This window comes from Entelurus aequoreus, linkage group LG24 (assembly GCF_033978785.1).
Source record: "Entelurus aequoreus isolate RoL-2023_Sb linkage group LG24, RoL_Eaeq_v1.1, whole genome shotgun sequence".
Taxonomy (NCBI): Eukaryota; Metazoa; Chordata; class Actinopteri; order Syngnathiformes; family Syngnathidae; genus Entelurus; species Entelurus aequoreus.
This window is the reverse complement of record NC_084754.1, coordinates 24,429,387-24,452,411: the sequence shown is the minus strand read 5'-3', so window position 1 is coordinate 24,452,411 and position 23,025 is coordinate 24,429,387. Positions and strand designations below refer to the sequence as shown.

Sequence of the window (23,025 nt, the reverse complement as noted above, 5' to 3'; positions counted from 1 at the left end):
CTGCGTTAATAAATATTGTTTGTGATAATAAAATTATTTTTTATTTTAACATTTAAAAATTTGCTGATTATGATAACTGCTGCGCAGTTGTTGTATCTTGTTTTGTTATCACATTTCTGAGTCTCAATTACAGTTATAAGTCCAAGACATTAGATGGCAGTAGTGAATAGCTAATGGTGTGTTGGCTAGTCAGTTAAGTTGTTGCTGTATCTAGTCGTTCGTTGTGCCCTAAAAAGTCTTAAGACTACATATATTGTACTTATTATGAACCAGCTATTAGATTGTAAAATGCATCTTAGCTGTAGTTTTCATAAGCAAACTTGGCGGTGTTGAAATTGCCATGCAACATCGTGAGTGCTAATCAGTAGCATGTTAATAGAAAAGCTAATGTATTTTGTTGTCGAGCTTGCGCATTTTTGAAAATGTGAAGCTTTACTTACTTATTTGCAGTGGAGTGTTTTTTGAGCCAAAATCTTTGTTGGCATTGAAAATTGCAATATTAGCAAGAGGGAGATTGACGATGTACACTCTCAGTACTGCTGGAGTGTTTGCCAAGTGCCAAAGTGGCGTCACGCGCAACCCAGGTAATGTAACGTGGCGCTCGGTGGCTCGACAGTCATAAGGTCAGACTATTTGTGTTTTGTTTTTTTTGTAACACACTTCACTGTACTTGATGGTGAAGCTGTGGCTAAATGACATTCCATCAAGCCAATATTTCTTTCACTCCTCACTTTCTGTCTGTCTAACCTCTTTGTCTTGTCTCTCCGCAGCCGCCTGGTGCAGCGTGAACCGGGCCTGAGCATGAACCACAGCCAACAAGACACCGAGACTCTTGGACGCCACTCCTTCTACCTTTCCTTTGCATTTCTCCCTCTACCACGTCCCTCGAAAGGTCTTAAAATACATGTTTACACGGTGCAAATGAAAGGTGTCTGCGGCAGTGACTACTGAACAAAGTGCATTTGACAATGTGAACAGAAGTACATTTGCATCCAACCATCGTAGTTTGCTGGTCAGTATTTATATTTATTATTATGAGTTGTGTTCTAGCCAGTTGGCGTTTGTCATGTAGCATGGACATCTATTGAGCTTTTCATGTAGCAGGTACCTGGGCTACTTTGGAAGGTCTGTTTGGCAATACAGCATTGTTTTTAATCGATCACAGAAAGCTCATCCATGTAGCTTTGACTCTATAGAATCTGTTCATTTCACATTTGGCCTTGCACATGGAAATGGTTTGCAATTTTTGTTGTCGTTTTGTAGCCGACCACACAGCCTATCATCCATTTTCCTCACATAAACTAAACAACATTTATTCCCCATAGAATTTCAGCTCAGACCTCTCTATATACAGTTTGTATGTTCTCACTTTTTTCCCACGGTCCAAAACATGCATGTTAGCTTAATTGACGACTCTAAATTGTCTGTAGGTGTGAATGTGAATGCTGGTTTGTCTAAAGAGTCCAGAGTGTCCCACACCTCTCGCCTAAGTCGGCTGGCACAGGCTCCTGCTCACTGGTGACCCTAATCAAAATCAGCAGTAGAAAACAAAAAAAATGTGTGAAAATTCTATCATTTGATGACGCGCTAACATGTGAGGCAGTGTTAGAACTGTAGCTTTGTACCTAATGATAACACATGATGTTTCTATAATATTTACAATAATATTGAAAGGGAAAATTATGTGATCTTTCATTTTATTTCGCTCATGGTATTAAATAATAAATAATGACCAAACACTGGGCCACCTACAGTGTCTTAAGTCTTGAGAAAATTCTGCCAGCTGATCCAAATTAACATAGAAACCCACAATTTGCTGTATTCACCAATGATGAACCAATCCAGCATGAGCAAATAGCCTTTGTTTTTAACAAATTAGCGTATTTTCCAGACTGTAAGCCGCACACTAAATTTCACAGGAAAAATTATTTGTTCATATATTTGCCGGACCGGACCATAAGCCGCAGATATATACCAGTGCATTGGGAAATGAAATGTTTACATAGAAAGATTTTGTAAATGTTTATTTACATACTTTAATTGTTAGAAAACGCTGCCTTTTACACGGCAGTAAAACGGCTGCTCAAACAAAACAGAAACGTCATTGATGTCTTTATTTATCCTTCATGAGATGAATAAGATGTTCTCCTTTTTAATAAGGTTCACAATGTTTATTAAGAATTGTTATTCCTTGTACTTTGCAAACACTTTGAGTTTGAACAGTCTTAAGGCGGGACATTGTCGTACTTTGTTTCTTTGCTTGATCCATTCCATAATTTAGCCGTTAGCAAAGAACAATTCATGGAGTAGTTGTACCTTTGTATAAACTGCAGGGTTCAAAGCTTGGAAAAGAAGTAGCGGCTTATAATTATAGTATTATTATCACTTATGCTGTGAAAGCTGTAAGAAGGCTACCAGGCACCATTAGCACCACCTATAGCATTGACACAGGGCAGCCGCTGTTGTTTTTAATTGGTAGTGTAGTTCTGTGTGCACTATTACTACTACTACTACTACTAAATAATGCACATCTTTGCCATTCCTTCCACTCTCACACAAGTCCTCTGGGATGGATTTCAGTCCCTTTGACTCTGAGGATAAGTGGTAAAGAGTAGGGTGCAGTTACACTAGCTTTTATAACAATAACAGCTCCCAGCATGTGCAACTCTTTAAACATGTTATTTTGGTCAAGTTACAAATCTACTGAATGCAATAAACCATAATGTTTACTCACACAGTATTTGTAAAGAGACATGCATTGGTGAATACTACATTTTTCTTTCTAAAAGTTGGTTGACGAGGCCCACTTGACAAAGCGGGGAAATAAAACACTCAAACAAAACATTGGGTGTTTTTTAGACTAGCAACAACAATGGCTGACACAACTTCACACACTTCTAACCATAGGATGGTAATATTACTGTCATATACTAAATAATAAACATTGATTGATTGATTGGATATGGTATTCAAGGACCGTTTTGATGATGACTGCTTTGGAAAATGAAAGAAATTAAGATGTGTGTGAAGCCTCCATGACATAACCCAGCACCAGATACAAAGCAAGACTCCAGAATTCATAAACATGTCTAGTTTACAAACATTTATTTGAATTGGTTGGCTTCAGTATTTCAATTGTGAGATGGGTAGATTTTTGCAGGCGGCTTTTACCTTGAAACCTAGCGAGAAGAGATTAAGAATATAAAGATTTTTGTGTCATACTTGTCTAAAATGATGCTGGGTTGCTTATTTTAGCGTGTAGAGATTGTACATATGGAAATGGTGTTATGATGTAAATCTTGTCAGTGGTTTCTCTATCAGTGGCGTGATATTGATAAGTGCTGTAGCCTCTCATGAAACCTGCGCTGCATAGCATCAGAAACTCCGGAAAGACGCACAAGTCAATGACATTGAATATATAAGCCTTAACAATCGCCAGGGTACTTTTTCTTTTAATGTTGTTCCCAAAAAATGTGTTCCTAGTAAGCAAAAAAAAAAATATGTCTAACTAATTCCCACTGAAACATTCACTCACACGTTTGACTTCATGATTCCACACGCTGGAGCAGTCCGGCAAAAAGGGTATTTCCTCAAATGGTGGTCTTGGTTATATATTCGGTACACCTAACAAATAAACACCTCTCCACAAATGGATGACTCCGTTTTCCCCTGTGGAGAAGCTGAACGTACCATAGCCGCACTTCTACCAAGCGGTACTTTTTGGTACGGTACCCTCTAGGTGTGTCTGGATCCGATATCAGCAAAAAAGACAAGTATCGGCTTACATGTAAAATCTCTGATACAAGCAGTCCTGCACCGAAACAGCTAGTTAACATCTAAATGTCCTCCAGTCAACACGCAAAGTTGGTCTTTTCATGTATTTTAGTGAAGTCATTCACAAAAGGTAAACATGGTGGGCGACAGGCTACTAGGAGCTAGCAACTACACAGCCGCTAAGCACAAAAGTATCCAGTAACAAATGTGTCCGCATCATCAAACTTCCTCTGATGACCTTAATTGTATGAATTATTGTGACCACTGGGTGTTGTCAAAAAACAAACTATCACTCCACTTCCAGGGCACAAATCTCTCATAAGGTTAGTGTTTTTTGTTCTTGGAGTGACTTCACTTGCTCAAGTCTTTAACATTGCACACTAGAAAAAATTAATGTGCTATATAAAATGCTGTTACAGTATCTTATAGGATTAATATCGGTATAGACCAGTACTAAAGGTTCCAATATCAGTATCATATCAGAAGTAAAAAAGTTATATTTGGACACCCCTAATATCCTCCACCTAGTCAGTTTCCCACCACGAGTGTGAAGCTGACATATGGCTTCAAATGGCTCTCTCTGTCGGCTTTTATTTTTGTTCATTGGGGTTTTATTGATGAAACAAAGGACACATCTTTATCATATGTCACCTTTTTCACCATTATCATATTTTAAACCTTATTAAAATGCCTCAAACATAACTCAAGAATGGCTTACTACTTTGAAGTGATAAACCGTAGCTTGTTTTTTGTGCATTATTTTGGCCGTGCTGTTCACGCAGGTTTAGAAATGTCCCGATCCGATATTTGCCAAAAAATGCGTATCGGCAAGGCATGGGAAAATACCGATCCAGATCCAGTTTTTAAAAAAGTCTGGTCCGTGTTTTCAAACGCACCGATTTAAATAATACATTCCATTTTTCTGCTGCTCCCTAATTTCCGTTCCGCATTTTCCAGCACACCTTCAACACATCCACAGGTCTGTGTCCTAACTGTTAAGACGGCTGTCACGCCAATTTTCTTCCCATCGCAAAAACCTTCCTAACCCCCATTTACTTCCGGGGTCATTTCCGCTTACGTCAGTTCCTCTTACTTACGTCATTTCCTCTTACGTCATTGCCAGCGATCGATGAATCCAAATCTCCTGAAAATGGTGGTGTCACTGGATGATATTCGTCTTTATCTGTCCCAGGGGACTTATGTCAAACACCAGCAGGCTTCGCAACATTTCAAGCGGAGTGTTAGGGCCGCTGCTGCGAACTTCTGTCTTCGTGGTAACGTGCAAAAAATATTAATTAATATATAATACTGTTAAATGTCTGTACTACTTTAAATCAACATTATTGTTGAAACCATTTCACTAATATTAATTATATAATACTGTTAAATGTCTGTACTTTAAATCAACATTATTGTTGAAACATTTCAGTAACATTAATTGATATATAATGTTAAATGTCTGTACTTTAAATCAACTTTATTGTTGATAATTCAGACGTTTTGTTAACGCTGTATTATAAAAAAGAGTCAAACGAAGTGCTATCGATCGCTGTCAATGACGTAAGAGGAACTGACGTAAGCGGAAATGACCCCGGAAGTAAATGGGGGTTAGGAAGGTTTTTGTGATGGGAAGAAAATTGGCGTGACAGCGCCATGTGAATTAAAAGTTACCGGTAAAAATGTCAGCTGTCTCTGTGCGATATAGAAAATGACTATATCGTGATATTCGAGTATACGTTCTCACGCAGTTGCTTTTAGCTGCTGGCATTAGACTACAGGCTCTCCTCGCTCTTTCCTGTGTCTCCTTCTCACAGACAGACAAGCGCACCTTCTACATACGTCACATACTGTCACGTCGTACGTCACATACGTATACGCCCTCGCGCAGCAGAGAGGTAGCAGCATGGCTAAAGTTAGCTGTGATGCTAGCGCAGCCGTGTGAGCGGTAATAATGAAGGAAGAATTAATCAATTCCCCCAAAAAACAGCAGGGGGTCCATCGTCTGGCGGTGGTTTGGCTTCAAGTGGGAATATGTCGAACAGACAACCGTAATTTGTCAAGTGTGGGGCAAAAGCGTTGCTATAAAAAGTAGCATTACTGCTAATATGTAGCATCATTTGAAAAGTCCCCTGCTAGAAAATGAAGCGTGCTTGAAACTCCGCATGGCAATATCTCCATTGTGTATTATTCTAACTCACCTAATTCAGCTGGCTAGTTGTTATCAAGAGTACTAAAACCCTTTTCAACATGAATCTGACAACTAAGTAGGCTAAATAACTTTAAACTTTAATACATGCTCGGATAAGGCCAGTATCGGCCGGTATCGGTATCGGATCGGAAGTGCAAAAACCTGGATCGGGACATCCCTACGCAGGTTGCAAATATATGTGAGGAATAAGTTGTCGTTCCACTGCACTACATTATTAATAGGACAGCAAATAGGGAGGACAAGTAGATAGAGACGGTAAATGTAGGGCAGTTACACATTCCCATTTTAAAGATTAAGATTAAAGATTAAAGTACCAATGATTGTCACACACACACTAGATGTGGCGAAATTTGTCCTCTGCATTTGTCCCATCCCCTTGGGGAGCAGTGGGCAGCAGCGGCGCCGCGCCCGGGAATCATTTTGGTGATTTAACCCCCAACTCCAACCCTTTGTTGCTGAGTGCCAAGCAGGGAGGTTATGGGTCCCATTTTTATAGTCTTCGGTATGACTCGGCTGGGATTTGAACTCCAACCTACCGATCTCAGGGCGGACACTCTAACCACTAGGCCACTGAGATTTGAATTGGCAGCAACAATCCCGGCTGGTGAGGCAGATTTACCTGAACCCCCCCACCCCCTTCACGAGCAGCAGGGGTTCAGTTTCACACCCACCAGCGTATGGTGAAAATCTGAGATTGAACCGTCCATAGAAATGTCTATTTTTAACATACACAATCCTACTGACATTATTAACTTGCAACACAATCCAGCGTTAAGCCTTAAAAAAAGTCTCACACACTAGTAGCCTAATAAGTCTAATTGTCACAACCACCAATAAATGATCGACAAACAGATGTGTTAAGCTCTGGCAGCATTGGACAGCGTTACATGCAAGTTTCACTTTTGCTTTGCCTCAGCTTTGGTGCTCTTAAGGACCGCCGAACAAAGTAGGACATCTCAGTGCTGAGCAAAATAACATTAATTGTGAAGCATAAAGATATGATCACATAAACTACATACTGTTTATTATAAACCTTGAGAGACTGAGATGGGTTTGCTGCATTTTTTATCTTAATTAAAAAAATCAGAATCAGAAGTGAATTGGGAATGTGCGCGGATCCACTAAAAACACCTGAAATTTTCTGGAGTTGACTAAAAAAAAACGTCTTCTGCCACTTTTTGAGGAAATAAATATATATATATATATATATATATACAGTATATATATATATATACACACACACACAGGTATAGATAGTTGAGGTTTCTGTGGTTTATCCGTTACACAGTGCTCAATACTGGGGTAGAGCGGAATATACGTTAGGTCAGGAAAAAACACATAGAGGCTATTTCATCCCTACAAGCCTGTTTCACAGGTTTCTCTGCTCTTCGGGGGAGGAGAAACCTGCGAAACAGGCTTGTAGGGATGAGATAGGTCAGGAAAAAACAGAGGCTAACGTGTATATGTGTGTGTGTGTGTGTATATATATATATATATATATATATATGTATATACATACACATTTCAAAATGGAAAACCTTGCAGAATATTGCAAAAAAAATGATCACGATGAGCAGTGTTTAGTGCCTGATCGTTTGCTGCACTTCGGTGTACCTGATATATAACCTCCACCATCATCCCCGGATAAGTTTTCATATAAGTCAAATGGTCTTAAGAAGTATAACTCTCCCTACCACCACATCAGGACCACCATGATATTATTATGACTATCGTTACTTTTTATAGTAAACATTCAGGATATACTTACACTAGGCCATTTGTACTGCGCGTCACACCTAAGCAGGGCACGTTCGGCTGACATGAGCGCACTGATCCACGGCCCAGGTATGCCTGGGCGCACACACATACTTAGTCCGAGTCATAAAATGACTGTAAAGCTATCGCTTGATGATACCTAACACAGTTCATAACAGAAGTCAAGAGTACATTTGTGTGCGTATAAAAATGTGTCATTTCATTACTCGCAAGTAATTAATGACAGTCGCCTCCAGGCTAAAAAAATAAATAAACAGAACAATTTGAAAGAGGACTGGAAATAATCCACAAAGTCAGGGAAATTACAGTGATACAGCAGACAAGAAGTAATGGGCAAAGCAAACGGGCTGAAGCACGTATGCTTAGAGTACAGACCAGCAGGGTCTAGGAATCGCACCAAAGTCCAAGCGCGGTACAAATGGTCTAGCATGTCTACGTCCTCAGACTTTGTCAAAAAGCACAATTTTAAATGAGTGAATATTGTGATGTATTACAGAGTCCTGTAGTATGATGACTGTTTGTCCACCATTATCGGTTACATATAGTTATATACTGTGTGTTTTTCTTACAACGCTACCACCTTGCCAACCATCTCACTGTTAAATCAACCCTTCATTTGTGTATGACGGCCGCTGGATGGAGTTTGAGTTGTGTGTTCCTGCACACACAAACTGACCATAATAGACACATGTTGCTTTATCTGCACCTTACACAGTGTGCCAGTGATAAAAAAGGTATTAAGTGGTTGGAGACAAGAACCTACTCTCACTATCAAGCAAGACTTTGTTCAAATAACCTTTATTAGCCATAGGCCCTTTTCCACCAAAAGTTCAGGAACATTAGGCTCCTGGAACATCTAGTTCCTGGAGAAGTGTGTGGTTTGTGTTTCCATCGCATTTCACAGTTCAGGGTAGTTTATACAATCAAGCTGATACCATGTAAATAAACGGACAATATTAGGTCAAAGTTGTTTTACTAAAAAGTAAGTAAATGAAATACAAAGCGATAACATACAAAAAGATATGAAGTGTACCGAATTGTCCTAAAAATAGTCAGGCTCTTGTCTGCAATGTCCAACAGTCAGAAAGTCGTCGTCTCGGTAAATGATGAATTCATGAGGTGATTCCTTTTGGTCCATTTCAACTGTAAATAACAATGAATAAAAAATAAATGTCAGAGTTTATCTCACATCGACAACACAAACACATCAGCTTTAGCGTTAGCTTGTTAGCATTAGCATTCTGTTCACGCGGGTTGAGGCTAATAACGGACTACTTTTACAACACGTAATAAAGTAAATAGTTAATATTTTATGTTATTTATCTTCCTTCCACTCGTGTACTGACTCCTTTTTTCCACATTTGTCCAACGAAGTCTCAGAGTAGTAAGCAGCTGATGTTGCCGCTTCGAGTTTGGTTTCATATTGCTCCGTAAATACGTTTAAGAGTCCATCCACTTCTCGTAGCTTCGCGCATCGAAATGAAGTTTGTAAAAATAATGAACAACAATAAACTGCAAATGGTTAAAAGACTGCAAGATAGTTCCCTGATCAGCGGTCTTTAGCACACAGATGCCCCACAAAAGTTCCTGCAAGTCGAAAGTTCCTTTCGTTCTTCTTTCTCGCCGTTGTCAAGTTTGTTGTAATAGAAATACATAAACAATAAGAAATAAACAAGTCGTCTAGCATTCTGTAATGGTGGTAGTTGTGTTCGAAAGACGTTTTAGGAACAGCCCCAACTGTGTTCAACAAATCAGCGTTTGACAGCACAGCCCGCCCCCGATAAGGTTCCAGGAACCTTCCAAAAGTCCCAACTAGCTGGCAGAAACTGAAGAACTAAATCTACCCGGGTAGTTTTTGTTGGAAACACAGGGGAATTTTATTTACCCGGGTGAATGGGAAAGTTCCTGTAACAGTGGTGGAAAAGGGCCTCATGTACTATAAAATACTGTACCATGTTCTCCTGAGTTTACTCTATTCTCAACTCCCCTTAGCATATAACCTGCAGGGTTTGAACACCAGCTTCTTATTAAAGGTTGCAGCGCTGATAAACAGAATGCAAACATTTGTTTCATCAGGCTTGCAAACAAGGATGAGAATTACAGCATGTAATGAAGTGGAACCTCCGTTTACGAACTTAATTTGTTCTTGAAACGACTTTAGAAATCGAAACCTTTGTATACTGAAACAAATTTCTCCATAAGAAACAATGTAAACATGAATAATGGTTGCACCCTCAACCAGAGTCCATATTTTAGTAAAAGTTTGTACACACTACTGTATATCAAACAAACATAGCAAAGGGGCGATGGATCGACTTTCTATTTAATAGCAAAGCCAAAACAACAACTACCTGAACTGTCCTTATTTACTGCCGACACGTACACACACTGTCACTAGCACTGTGGTGCCCTCACAGTTTGAAATCACAAAACTTCTTTACTTTGACAGCCATGTGGCTACAATGATTAGGAATAACACAACATTAAATGCACTTTACTTTGTTGGATAATCTTTTTGGTGTGCAGTTTAAATGAGGGCTATGAGTGTTTACAACTGATGTTTCAAACCACACATAGCTTGTCCATTGCTTTCTTAGGACTCATATAATGAGCTAGCAAAACTAGAAACATGTTGTAAAAAGGCAAAAACACCTAAAAGGCACACAAAGTAGTATAGTAGCACCGGAATGAGCACCAGAGATTGATCAGAATGCTTGCAATCACTGTACAAAATGGCTGTGCTACGTTTCATCCACATTGGTGAATGAAACGTTCGTACATGGAGAAAAGGTTCGTACACTAAAGCATATTTTTAATTGGTCTTTGGTTCGTAAATCAAGGTTCCACTGTACTCAAATCTGAAATGAAATGTGATAAATAACTGTTCAACTTTAACATTTTCCATACCTTGTGCCAATAAATTGTGTCAAATGGAAGTTATTTAAGAAGCTGCTGTGTCAGGAGGCATGTGGAATGCATCAATCTTTACATGTCATCAAACATTGTGTACTATTCGACAATACTAGAGTGCCTGAGTCAATGCAGCCCGATATTTTCATGGGCGGATGCTTAATGAAGTGTCCGAATGCCAATACCGTTTTCTCAACCATCATTTATCCTGCGTGCAACCTGTGCTTTGTCCTTCGACTAAATGACGACACTTTGAAACAGAGTTTACGCTGAATGTTTCCTGACTTTACTGAGTGACAGTGACATACGGTACGGAAACTCCAACTCCAATTAGTGCTTTGAGAAAAGTCACTGGGTTTACCTCAAGTTCTAGTACATGATTCCAGGTTCCAAAGTCAGGAAATTGCCAAATGTTCCCTCTATTAAGGCCACAATTAATTCCCTCTGTGACTGTGTTCTTTTGTATTCTTCAACTGAGTGCATGTCAACTGAATGTCTAGTGACTTTGCTGTAGTATTAGGCCATGCTAACCCTTCATGGGTTTGGTGCGTTTCTTAGCATTCTTTTCCTTTCCTTTTCTAGTAGTCCTATATGACGGAGGCAGAGACTAAAATATATTATATACTGTACATGTCAGATGAGAAATGTGGCATACAAGTATGAATATTAAATTGTATGAGATTGTTTCGTTCTTAATGTATGTTTCTGTAAAACAGATCCAGTAGAGACATTGACGGGATGCAAGTATTTGTCCAAATTTAAGATAGTGTAGAGTGGTGCAAATTCAATAAAGCTGTAAAATTAAAACTGCTTTGCTGTCTTTAAATATTTGCATTTTTCTGTGTATATTACCACCATTTTACCAACCAAAGTAGTAAATAGCATTAATTATATGTAAAAATATTCACTGTTCAATTAAACAATTGTGTCACAGCCAGGGCACATTCCAATGCGCACTCATCTGTGCGCTCTGCTGATTGCGCCTCCAAGAGCGCGCCTGTGCGCGCCACTCCGGCAGAGGCTGCGCCGGTGCACAGCTGCAATCAATCACTGGCAATCAGCACACCTGAAGCTGATCATCTGACCTGCCTTCATAAGCCTGCACAACCTGCTATCCCGCGTCAGAACGTAGTCTTCTGTTCGAGTACATTGCCCCTTCGTTCCCGCGTGACGAGCAGTGCGTCTCGTCTCCCCGCGTTCCCTCTGCTTCCGTGACTGCCTCTTGGATCTCGACCTCCCGCCTGAACACGGACCTTCGACGCCTCGCTATAGCCCCCGACTTCCTGCCTGCTCACGGATCTACGAGCCTGTCTTTCCCCTCCGGGACTTCCGCCTCTCGCTCAACACTCCCGGTAACACACAACAGTTAATTCACACACACATTCGCACACCACACACACTTGGATTTAGTCACACTTCATTCCTGATTATTATTATATATTGTGCATATATAATAATTAAATATAGAGCTTTAACTACGCCCCTGTTGTCTGTGCCGTCTCCTCCTCCTGTATACATAAATTGTGTTTAAAGGGGAAATTCACTCTGCATTTTAAAAAGTGAAAAACTGCAAGTAAGAGGCAGCTAACAATACAGATAAGGATACGATCTATTCTGGTGCAACAACATTCTACTATACAGGTGAGATGCATGATTTATAATCTACGGTAGAAATTAACTTTTCCTAACTAAAAGGCAATAAAAGCAGTTCAACATCCTTCTTCTTTTTCTTTATTTTATGGTGGGTCACAACCAAAGTTATCAGCAGCTCAAGTTAGCTAGTAGCTGACAATTCGCCAGTGTGAGCGAGGCGTTGTGTGACTACGCAATGTTGCTTTAGCTTTGTTAATAATATGCATGTCATGGCATGGAAAATGGAGCATTGTTGGCATTTATTTTAAAGATGGGCAAAATTCTCCCCAACAAGTGCAGTTCCCCTTTAATTATTAGGTGTGTAAAAAAAAATCCAATTGAAATATTTTTTGGATGATTCACCCCCAATACACAGACATAACCTGGGATTATTGTGTTTGTATTCATGTGGGCATTTGAATTCAGTGTCAAGTGAACCTGTAAAAGTTAAAATACCTGCAATGTGTTTTATGTCCATTTCTTTGGAATTGAATCTCACCCATAAAAACAAACTATAAACAACATTCAAGGGAACTGCATTTTTTGGGGAATTTTGCTCATCATTTACAATCCTCATGTGGGACAACAACACATATCTTTTCCCTATTCTAAATATTAAAAAGTAAGAGGCAGCTATCAGTGCAGGTGTACTATCTATTCTGCCAATAAAACATTCTAAAAAGTATCCAAAAACATCCAGAGCCGTTTTATCAGTGGCGGGTCGTGCGTTTCCCACCTAGGCCTTCAGTGATGTCCGACTTCAGAGATTACCTCTCAAATTTCCATAATTGATGTCACCACATGACCATTGCTGGAGAAATACTATACAGGAACACATTTACGCCCTACTGCGCATTGAATCACAACAGTATGCAAAACAAGTTATTTTCTGGCGCATTTAAAAATAAATTAAAACGCATCAGCAATTAAAACATATCTTATGTGGTACTGTTAAAATTAAAGTTACAAAAAACATATTAAAACGGTAAAAAATAAAATATTTGAACTCACAATTAGTAGGACCTATTCGACGCCGTATAAGCCAGCGGTACCCCTCGTCATCGGCTTATTCGAGTGGAAAAGGCGAGCATTTCATCGCCAGAACAGCTGAGCTAGCTTCCGGGGTTGGCTGACATCGTCTCACAAGATGTAGTTTCTCTTTAAACATCCTTCTTGAAAAAGGCCTTGCAAATATATATCTGTCACCTCAACGTTTTGTTCTCCTTCTCTGCTACCCCGGTCTGGCAACACTTCCCGCTTCCTGCTAAATTAAAACTTGTGAATGGATACTCACTTTGGAATGACAAGTGAGTATCCAATCACAGTCTCGTTAACATCAGGCTACTTAGAGAGGCTACTGTCAACAACTTGTGATCTGATTGGCTATCGCAACTGTCTCTCAACTCTATGTGTTCTCAAATGCATCCGCTAACGGTCCTGATGAGTATCCAATCACAGGCCGCGTAAATGTCACGTTCAACGTGAGGCCATCTAGAAGGCCTTACTGACAACAACTCGTGATCTGGTTGGCTAGCGCAACTGTCTATCAACTGTATGTCCCCGATCGCTTACAGTGCACAGACGCCTACATTGCTGAATCTGAAGGCCCCTTCCAGATTTCCTACAGCATGGCAACATAAGCTAGCTGAATTCTGATTGGATACAAACTAAAACTAAAAACAGCACTGTAACGAATATAATATGACATGAAGAGAATATGAATACTTTTAGATATTGAGGGAAAGTAAATAAAACAACATTTTTATCTTTAATTATGATCATGATTTCTGGTTATGTTAGTCCAGCAGAGAAGGCCTTGCTGGCCCTGACGGTGCACCACTGCATTTTATATACATGCTTTATGTATGTAATGTAGTAACAGGCACATAAATGATAACACACAATATTTACAGTATTTTGCTCATTTTAGGCGTTACCAAACTTTTTTTCTGCACACCAATCTAAGCGTTCAAATGAGAAAATAGTCAATAAAATGTCTGCTCTCACTGTGATGCCGACTGATGTTCTGTCTTTCTAGAGCTGCTAAATTCAGAATTACCTTCACTCCTCAGATTTAAAAAAAAATTATTCCTAGCGATGTTGCAAACGTCTTATGCTGCGATCCATTTGTTGACAGCCATGTGGTATCAAGTTGGTAGTGTGTGAATTTTTTAAGTTTGGTGCCACAACTTTCTACTATACATGATTGCATTATTGTATGGTCTTATGCTTCTTTTGTAAAAGCCATATAGTGTCTAAAGTGAAATTGGTAGCGTGTAAAGTTTCAGGTGAGACACATGATTTATAACAGAGCAGTATTTTTTTTTTCTAAATTCAAAAGGTAATACAGCAGAAGCAGCTCAAGCTTATTTATTTTATGGGGGGTCACTGCCAATGCTATTTGCAGCTCAAGCTAGTAGGTGACAATTTTCCAGGGGTCAAATGAAGTGTGAGCAAGGCAATGCGTCACTACACCAGAGAAATAGTTCTGCTGTGTTAGCTGAGCTCTTACAACAACAATGTCGCACAGCTTGGTTATTATGCAGGGCAAAGCATGTAAACGGAGCGTTGTTGGCTTTTTTAAAAAGATTTTTAGAGCGCTTTATAGAAAATATACAGTGCATCCGGAAAGTATTCAGTGCCTCACTTTTTCCACATTTTGTTATGTAGCAGCCTCATTCCATTTCCATTCCATACTATAAATTATTTTTTGTCCTCAAAATTCTCCAGAAAATACCTCATAACGACAATGTGTTTAATTTATTTCGCAAATCTATTAAAACTAAAAAACTGAAAAAATCACATGCGCCTTTGCTCAATATTTTGTTGATGCACCCTTAGCATAAATTATAGCCGCAAGTCTTTTTGAATACGATGCCATAAGCTTGTCACAACTATCTTTGGGCAGTTTCTCCCATTCCTCTTTGCCTATTCCCCCTTGCAGCACCTCTCAAGTTCCATGTACTGTCTCTGTACATTGATGCATACATCTTTCCCTCTATCCTGACTAGTCTTCCAGTTCCTGCAGCTGAAAACCATCCCCACAGCATGATGCTGCCACCACCATGCTTCACTGTAAGGATGTTATTGGCCTGGTGATGAGTAGTGTCTGGTTTCCTCCAAACGTGACACCTGCATTCACGCCAAAGAGTTCAATCTTTGGCTCATCCGACCAGAGAATTTGTCTGAGTCTGAGAGTCGTTCAGGTGTATGTTGGCAAACGTTTTAATAAGAAATGGCTTCTGTTTGGCCATTATAGCATACAGGCGTGTGTCCTTGTCTCATCTAAGGATTGTGAATGATGGGCAAAATTCCCAAAAAAGTGCAGTTCACTTTTCAGCGTATTATCAAAAAAGTTAATGTTGTCATTTTTAACAATTTCCATTGATAATTATTTTAATGAGGACACTTGCTGTACCAACATATGTACACCATAGAGACGATATTTACACACATGCATGCAAATAAATCAACACAGACATGAAACTTGTCCAGCTCATTAGGATCTTACTGTTGCCTTTGAGGTTTGCAAAACAACTTGTCTTTAGAGGAATTAAATGTACTGTTAGGAGTGAAGATCGTGAAGTCTTTAACAGCACAGGAGAACAAGATGGAATCTACCTGAGGTTGACACAATCAAGTCTTTTTAGGCATCAGATATTTCCAAGGAGTTGCATGACAGCAATAGCGGTGCTCTGGCCAAAGATGAACGCGCCACATAGCAGAGTGACCACTCCCCAAACCGTGAGGAAGACTCTGGGAAGAAGGAGGCAGAGGAGATCTTAAAAATGTTGCAACTGCTGCAGTCTGTTGTGTAGAAAAAAACAAATCTAATCAGTGCATCCTAAATTGTGGCGCCAGCTGGGCAGATTAGCACTAAAATATGTTTAACAGGGCTTGTTTAACTCGAGACCTGACTGCACTGAACCCTTCCTTCACATACATCAACAAGAACCATTAATAAAGTGGCATTACATAACAAAAGAAATTGCCCATATTTATTCATGGAAAAAAGAGGTTGTCAGCATTTTTCTTCTTTTAATCCTTAAATATTCCAGAATATAGGTAAACATCAAATTATAAAGCAATCTTTGATGCTTGGTGGAATATAAATACAAGGCACTTAACATGCTGTGGACTGCCTCATACTGAGCGGACACTTTAACCACAATATTAACACTTCAAAGTGTGATGCAAAGCATTTGATCTTACTCAGCACAAGTGTTCAATTAGCTTGTGCAAGCATACGTAATACCTGTAAGTATACCGTGTATACTCTAAATCAAAATGCACATTGTGCCGCAATGATATGTGCCAAGTATAATCTAAAAATCATAACATTACAAATCATTTACAGTACATAAATATTAATATTATACATTATCATGTTCTCCTCCCAATAATATTGGATTGCATAGCTGCATTGACCTTTATCAATAGATTTCATATTGATGTTTTTGTCTTTCAATTCCTCTCACTACGCCATCGAGTCAATCACACCATTTGTGTTGGCTCAGTTTTTATGCCGGATGCATAGATATTAACATTTTTTCAAGGTTGGGACCGATACTGGAGTAGTTCAATAGCTGGGTCAATAATTTGCATTATATGACTTATACTATAATTAAAACCATAAAACCATACAGTCCAGGCCAAAAGTTTGGACACACTTTCTCATTCTATGTGTTTTCTTTATTTTCAGGACTATTTACATTGTAGATTGTCACTGAAGGCATCAAAACTATGAATGAACACATGTGGAGTTATGTACTTAACAAAAAAAGGTGAAATAGAACATGTTTTATATTCTAGTTTCTTACTGTTTTGCACATTTTTGGCATTCTCTCGATGTGCTTCAAGAGGTAGTCACCTGAAAGGGTTTTCACCTCACAGGTGTCATAATTATCATGCCTTCAGTGACAATCTACAATGTAAATAGTCATGAAAATAAAGAAAACGCATTGAAATGAGGTTTGTCCAAACTTGTGGCCTGTACTGTATATTAGACGCACCGGACTATGAGGCGCAGGTATATACGTTGTGAAATGAATTACTTACACATAAACATTTTATGAATGCTTATTTACATACCTTAACTGTTTCCAAAAGGTGCCTGTCACACGGCAGTAAAACGGATGATCAAACAAAACAAAAGTCGTTATCATGGACCAACTAGCTGCAAAAGCTAGCTCTCAAATTAGCTAAACAGACTCAATAAGTCCACGGTGATGTTTTGGTGCATTTATGAAACTGAAAAAATATAAAAAGAGTGTTAATAATACTAACAAAGACACTCGTAAACGTGTTAGCGCGATAGCAAATACTAACGACGATAGCTTGATTACATTACAATAGCACGTACAAATACAGTATGCATGAAAACACTGACAGAAATCACACATGGAACAGTTTAGTAAGTAAGAATTGTTTTAGTTATATATAGTAAAACTTACAAACGTTGCTTGGAGTGATGAATGAAGAATCCATACGAGTAAAAACGCTATGGACGGCTAGAAGACGGAACGGCACTTGTACTTCCGGTTGAAAGCTCAGTCCAAACCAGGGGTGGGCAATTAATTTTTACCGGGGGCCGCATAAGCAACCCGAGCACTGCTGGAGGGCCACATGACAATATTTCAATTAAATTTTGCTCAATATTATTTTTGATATACCGTAAGATAAATAATAAAGATGATAATAATAATAATCATTAATAATAATAATAATAATTAAATTTAACCTAACTTAACTTTATACAAAAGCATATTGCTTTTGATGGTTTTATTTTTAACACTGTTTAACACAACACTTCCTGATGTATTATACAATGCAAGAATGTCAATTTCTGCACAGGGTTAATTTCTGTCACTTTACAGGCATGTGATTTGACCACAATGAAAAAGACTGAAAAGATTTCCGGGGGTCTGGGTGACGAAGGCCCCCAGCCAGGTCCAGGGCGGCGCCCTGGTGGGGGGACAAGGGGTGGAACGCCCCCCGAAGCTCCTGGTTTTTCACCAATTTAACATGCTAAAATTAACAAAGACAGCACCATTTGAAGAAAATATTTTAGTGTTTAAAGACATGAAAACATCATTAATAGAACATACATAACCCAATTATCCTAATGAATCACTGTATATGGTTCAGTCCCAACAGTATTTAGTCATTAATATTTACATCTTGTGTTCATTTCACATCCACAGGTGTCACATCGATCAGTGTTATTATCTACAGTATTACCACATTACTTCAGTTCATGTAATGTAATGTAAACATTTCATTCTCTTCGCCAAAATAGGATATACATTTATGAAAATAATTAAACATGTTTAGTATTGTTTACTCATATTTGAAAATAGGAAATAATAATAATGTGAGGACACTGACATATTGCATGAAACAAGTGTGAAAATATTTACCTTCAAGATTGTTACACCACTGACAATAGTTTCAACAGACTACAAAAGAACATAATATTACAAAATAGCATTATATGCACATTTATTTCAAATAAATTGTTAACTGGAATCAATAATGCGACTCTTTGAATTTCTGTAATTTCATAATATATTTTCACATGGCTTTTTATTTTTAGAAAAAAACATTTATATTTCGCAAAGCAATAACTGGTTATTATTTAAAACAAACATGCGTATTTCGCAAGCAAATATTTTTTAGCTTACCTCATTATTAACAACCCTGTCTGCAACTGAAGTGGGTGGATCTTTCCACTCGATGTCTACGGCAGTTTAAACAAAAGATGAAGTCCGTAAGGTTTGCTCACTTTCGGTTGACATCCAAAAGTACCAGCTAGTGAAAAGTTTGTTTTCCTTGCTTCAAGTTGTTTCATATGTTTTTGGCGTTTCGCATGTACTTCCAAAGCCTTGAAACCTCGTGATCCATAGTCAATATTATCATGACACCACTTGCACAAAACCTTTCCGGGACGATCGATTTTCCGAATAAAATCACTGAACAAAGTCGTAACTTTCTTCTTCCCAACAGTATCAGTGATTTCCCTTTCCATCCAGTCCCATCGGAACTTATTTTTGACATGTTTATCAATTTCTTTTACTCGTAATGCGTCCTTTCTCTCGAGAACCGACATTGTTTACATATGGAAAATGGCGGTGATAACCATTATGAATGATGACGTTATTAACGTCATCATTCATAACAGATGTCCTGATTGGTCACAAGGAACATATCGACCAATCAACTACGGCGTAATATAAACTACGTCTCGAATCTTGATTTAGGGTCGGAAAAAAAAACGGAAAGACGGGAGATAATTTTTTTTTTCTCCCCCGAGATTAAAAAAGACGGAATTCCGACTTTAGACGGAAAAATCACATGCCTGACTTTATCCTGCATTATCCAACATTTTTCCCCGTCAGATTTGGACAACCATCTGTTGTTTTTAATCATATTTATTTTATATTGTTTTTTATATTGGTTTATATGTAATTATTTTTTCATTTTATTCAGTCATTGGTGGAGCTAAGCATATTTGAATATTGTTTTTAATATTGTTGTGCAGCACTTTGGAAACATTTTGTTGTTTAAATGTGCTATATAAATAAAGTGGATTGGATTGGATTGTCACACCTGCCAGCTTGTCCCATTTCAGTCCTAACATGTCCAAACACGCATTTACCTATGTGAACAAGTCATTACCTGTGGCTGTCTCTTTAATTGACTGCATGGCTGCTAGCTACTCCGTGATTTGAAAGTCTGCAGTTATCCCACGTAAGAAGATGAGCAGTTGGGCTCTCATCCAAAGCCAACGAAAAACAGTCCAAGTCTCCGTGGCATATCAGCGCAACAGAGTCCAATAAGCACTCCTTACCCTGAGATCGGTAGGTTGTGAGTTCAAACCCCGGCCGAGTCATACCAAAGACTATAAAAAAATGGGACCCATTATCTCCCTGCTTGGCACTCGGCATCAAGGGTTGGAATTGGGGGTTAAATCCCCAAAAATGATTTCCGAGCGCGGCACCGCTGCTGCCCACTGCTCCCCTCACCTCCCAGGGGGTGAACAAGGGGATGGGTCAAATGCAGAGGACAAATTTCACCACACCTAGTGTGTGTGTGACAATCATTGGTACTTTAACTTTAACTTTAATAAACTCTCCGTCAGAAAACGCCTTACTTTTTCTGGCGCTTTTGTGAGAAATGACGAAACTTGTCCTGATGGCTGCATCTCTGGGGGTGTGAAATATGGCAAAAAGTCCTTGTGGGTTTGCAGTTTTACCATCAACGCATCAGCCTCCCTTGCGCGCGCTTCATCAGACAGATTCCGCTATTTTTCCTCATGCTTCATCATGTAGTGGCGATTCAAATGATATTCTTTAAACACAGCAACCTGTGTACCACAAATTATGCACACGGCTTTACCTTTAATTTCTGGAAATAAATACTTGGCAGTCCATGTCTTGTTGAAAACACGCCATTCCTCATCAACTTTTCTCTTTTTAGCGTCTCATCACTTGTCACTGTGCACCTCCACGCACAGGTTACACCCGGACATACGCACATAAATAAGACTTTTCAAAATAAAAGCAGCACAGTTGTATTGCGCGCACGACATAGATGTTTTTTAAACTTTATTTTGTAATTTGTGATAGCGCTGTTCAATTCACTCACATTTGCACACGCGCATACATCCACACGGAAGCAATACAAATAACGCTTTTCAAAACAAAAGCAGCACCGTTGTATTGCATTCTCGACATAGATACTTTTTAAAATGTATTTTGTAATTTATGATTGGCCTCACGCGGGCCGCAGAATGCCCAGGTCTGGTCTAAACAGAAGGGCAATGCAGCACTGCAGCACCCGCAGTGAGCAAACTCGTCCAAAAGATGGCGCCAAAGCACAAACAATAACACACATATTCAGTGTCTTCGCTTGTTTTTTTTAAACTATTTGCATTACGGCCGTCAGCGAAGAAAAATCCATAAATTATCTGCACCGCTTTATAAGTCGCAGGGTTAAAAAAGTAGTTACGGTACTTTACAATATACTTATTATCTTATAATACGAAAACCCCTGTCCACTCCAATGTTATAATATTTGTTACTTCTGTCACTTCAATTTTGCAAGACAAAATTAATATTTTTAAATCAGGTTTTCAATATCAGTCACAGGTAAATTGTATTTAATTCATCATATTTCTTGTTTGATGACTCCCTTTCATCAATCATCTAGGTTAGATTCGTACACCAGTCAGCATGTATTTATTGGTTCACTCACCTGGCCTTACAAGACACGGGCTCAGACTGCATGGCAAACATCAGACAAAGTCCTTGTCAAACAAAAGATGACTCAGCAGGGCAGATAATTCCACATATAAGGTCATACACACCTAAAACAAGATGGTACCTGGGAAGATGAAGATGAAAAAGGCACTGATACCACCGATGACGCTGATAACTTTACTGATGTCTGGTACGAACACAGCAATAAGGAGGGTTGCAGTTATCCACAAAAACGTCAGCGTGTACCGACTGCGACTTTCAAACTCCACTGTCACCACATCGCCACACCTCCTCCTCCGCCAACTCAGCAGAGGATCCTGGATCACTGATCTTACATGTGCAGAAAAATAAGACAAATAAAAATACTCAACTATCAATATAAAACCTAAGCAGGCACTAACAATTGAGTAGTGCTAAATATGTAATTTAGACTCAGCCTGACTCAACAAAATAAAGATGAAAATAATGAGAAATGCCCCAAACCTGCCCAGCAACAAGATGATAGGGTAGATGGTGATAATGGAGATTCCAAACAGCAGCCTGGCGATGAGCATCAGAATGTCATCACCCATGTATGACATCAAAATGTCCGGCTTCACATCCTTGCCAAATGTCAGATACCCATAAACCCCTGCAAAAAAAACGATTTGTACAGTTACTAACAAACACGATGCATATAAAGACACACAGCAAATCTGAATAAACAGAAAAGTCCATGTCAGTTTGGCAGTACTGTGTGGATATATACTGTATGTTGGCAGGTGTGGGGTAACCTTTCACCTAATAAAAAGTGGTTTAATCTGTATGATTATGACTTATGTTGAAAAGAACAAGATTACAGGATCATGCGGTACAAATGTGGTTGTATATTACAGAGACAGAGTCAAGGTGGAGAGCAAGAAAAAAAGCGAACAAGAGCAACTGTGTTGATCAGGGTCAATCGATGTATTATGAACATGCATACAAAATATATTTCTAAATATTTACTATACTCATCCAATCTAACAACCTAGGCTTATCTGATTACCCTTATTTTCATTGTTTATTAAGACAGTAGCGCTGCATTGCAGGAAAGGTTTGTAGTCTGTAGATCTAAATACTTTACATATCTAATCTATAAAACATATAATCTATAAAACGTAATTTTCTGGATTTGCCCAAATGTGTTTTGTGTTTTTAATCGCAAAAACAGCTTCTTGATTGCAATGTAAAAACAAAAAAAGCCTTCTGAGTATGTTATGTAAATGAGTTGCCCTGTTAACAGATAATGTGGTTCTAATTACCATTCTTTTGGCTGATTTAACAATACTTAAACCGTTGGAAGTGCTTAAAAAAACAAATGTGCGCTTATGCGAATAATGTTTTCCACAAATGGACAGTCATCATATAATGCAAAGTGAAGAATATGTGACTTGGATATTCTCTATCCTGTGATTAATAAAGTATATATACACATGTGACTAG

General features: G+C 38.7%; 2 protein-coding genes across 10 annotated transcripts in view; one reads left to right on the top strand and one right to left on the bottom strand.

The window, feature by feature from the left end:
• The window catches only part of LOC133641621 (N-terminal EF-hand calcium-binding protein 2-like), a 172,744-nt gene extending 168,034 nt beyond the window's left edge, over nt 1-4,710 (top strand). For all 4 annotated transcript variants that reach the window (XM_062035480.1, XM_062035479.1, XM_062035482.1 and 1 more), the window contains one exon: nt 771-4,710. In XM_062035480.1, the coding sequence (XP_061891464.1) occupies nt 771-799 (29 nt within the window). In that variant the 3' untranslated portion in view covers nt 800-4,710. The remainder of the gene's footprint in view (nt 1-770) is intronic.
• Nucleotides 4,711-8,601: 3,891 nt separating this feature from the next.
• slc38a8a (solute carrier family 38 member 8a) overlaps nt 8,602-23,025 on the bottom strand; it is a 43,905-nt gene continuing 29,481 nt past the window's right edge. For 2 of the 6 annotated variants that reach the window (XM_062035450.1, XM_062035453.1), the window contains exons 7-10: nt 22,045-22,192; nt 21,686-21,891; nt 21,557-21,608; nt 15,680-16,057 (exon numbers count right to left, since the gene is read on the bottom strand). In XM_062035450.1, the coding sequence (XP_061891434.1) occupies nt 15,955-16,057; nt 21,557-21,608; nt 21,686-21,891; nt 22,045-22,192 (509 nt within the window). In that variant the 3' untranslated portion in view covers nt 15,680-15,954. Of the gene's footprint in view, nt 8,903-15,679; nt 16,058-21,556; nt 21,609-21,668; nt 21,892-22,044; nt 22,193-23,025 lie in introns of those variants that run through there. The other 4 variants (XM_062035452.1, XM_062035454.1, XM_062035455.1 and 1 more) reach the window with 4 other exon arrangements.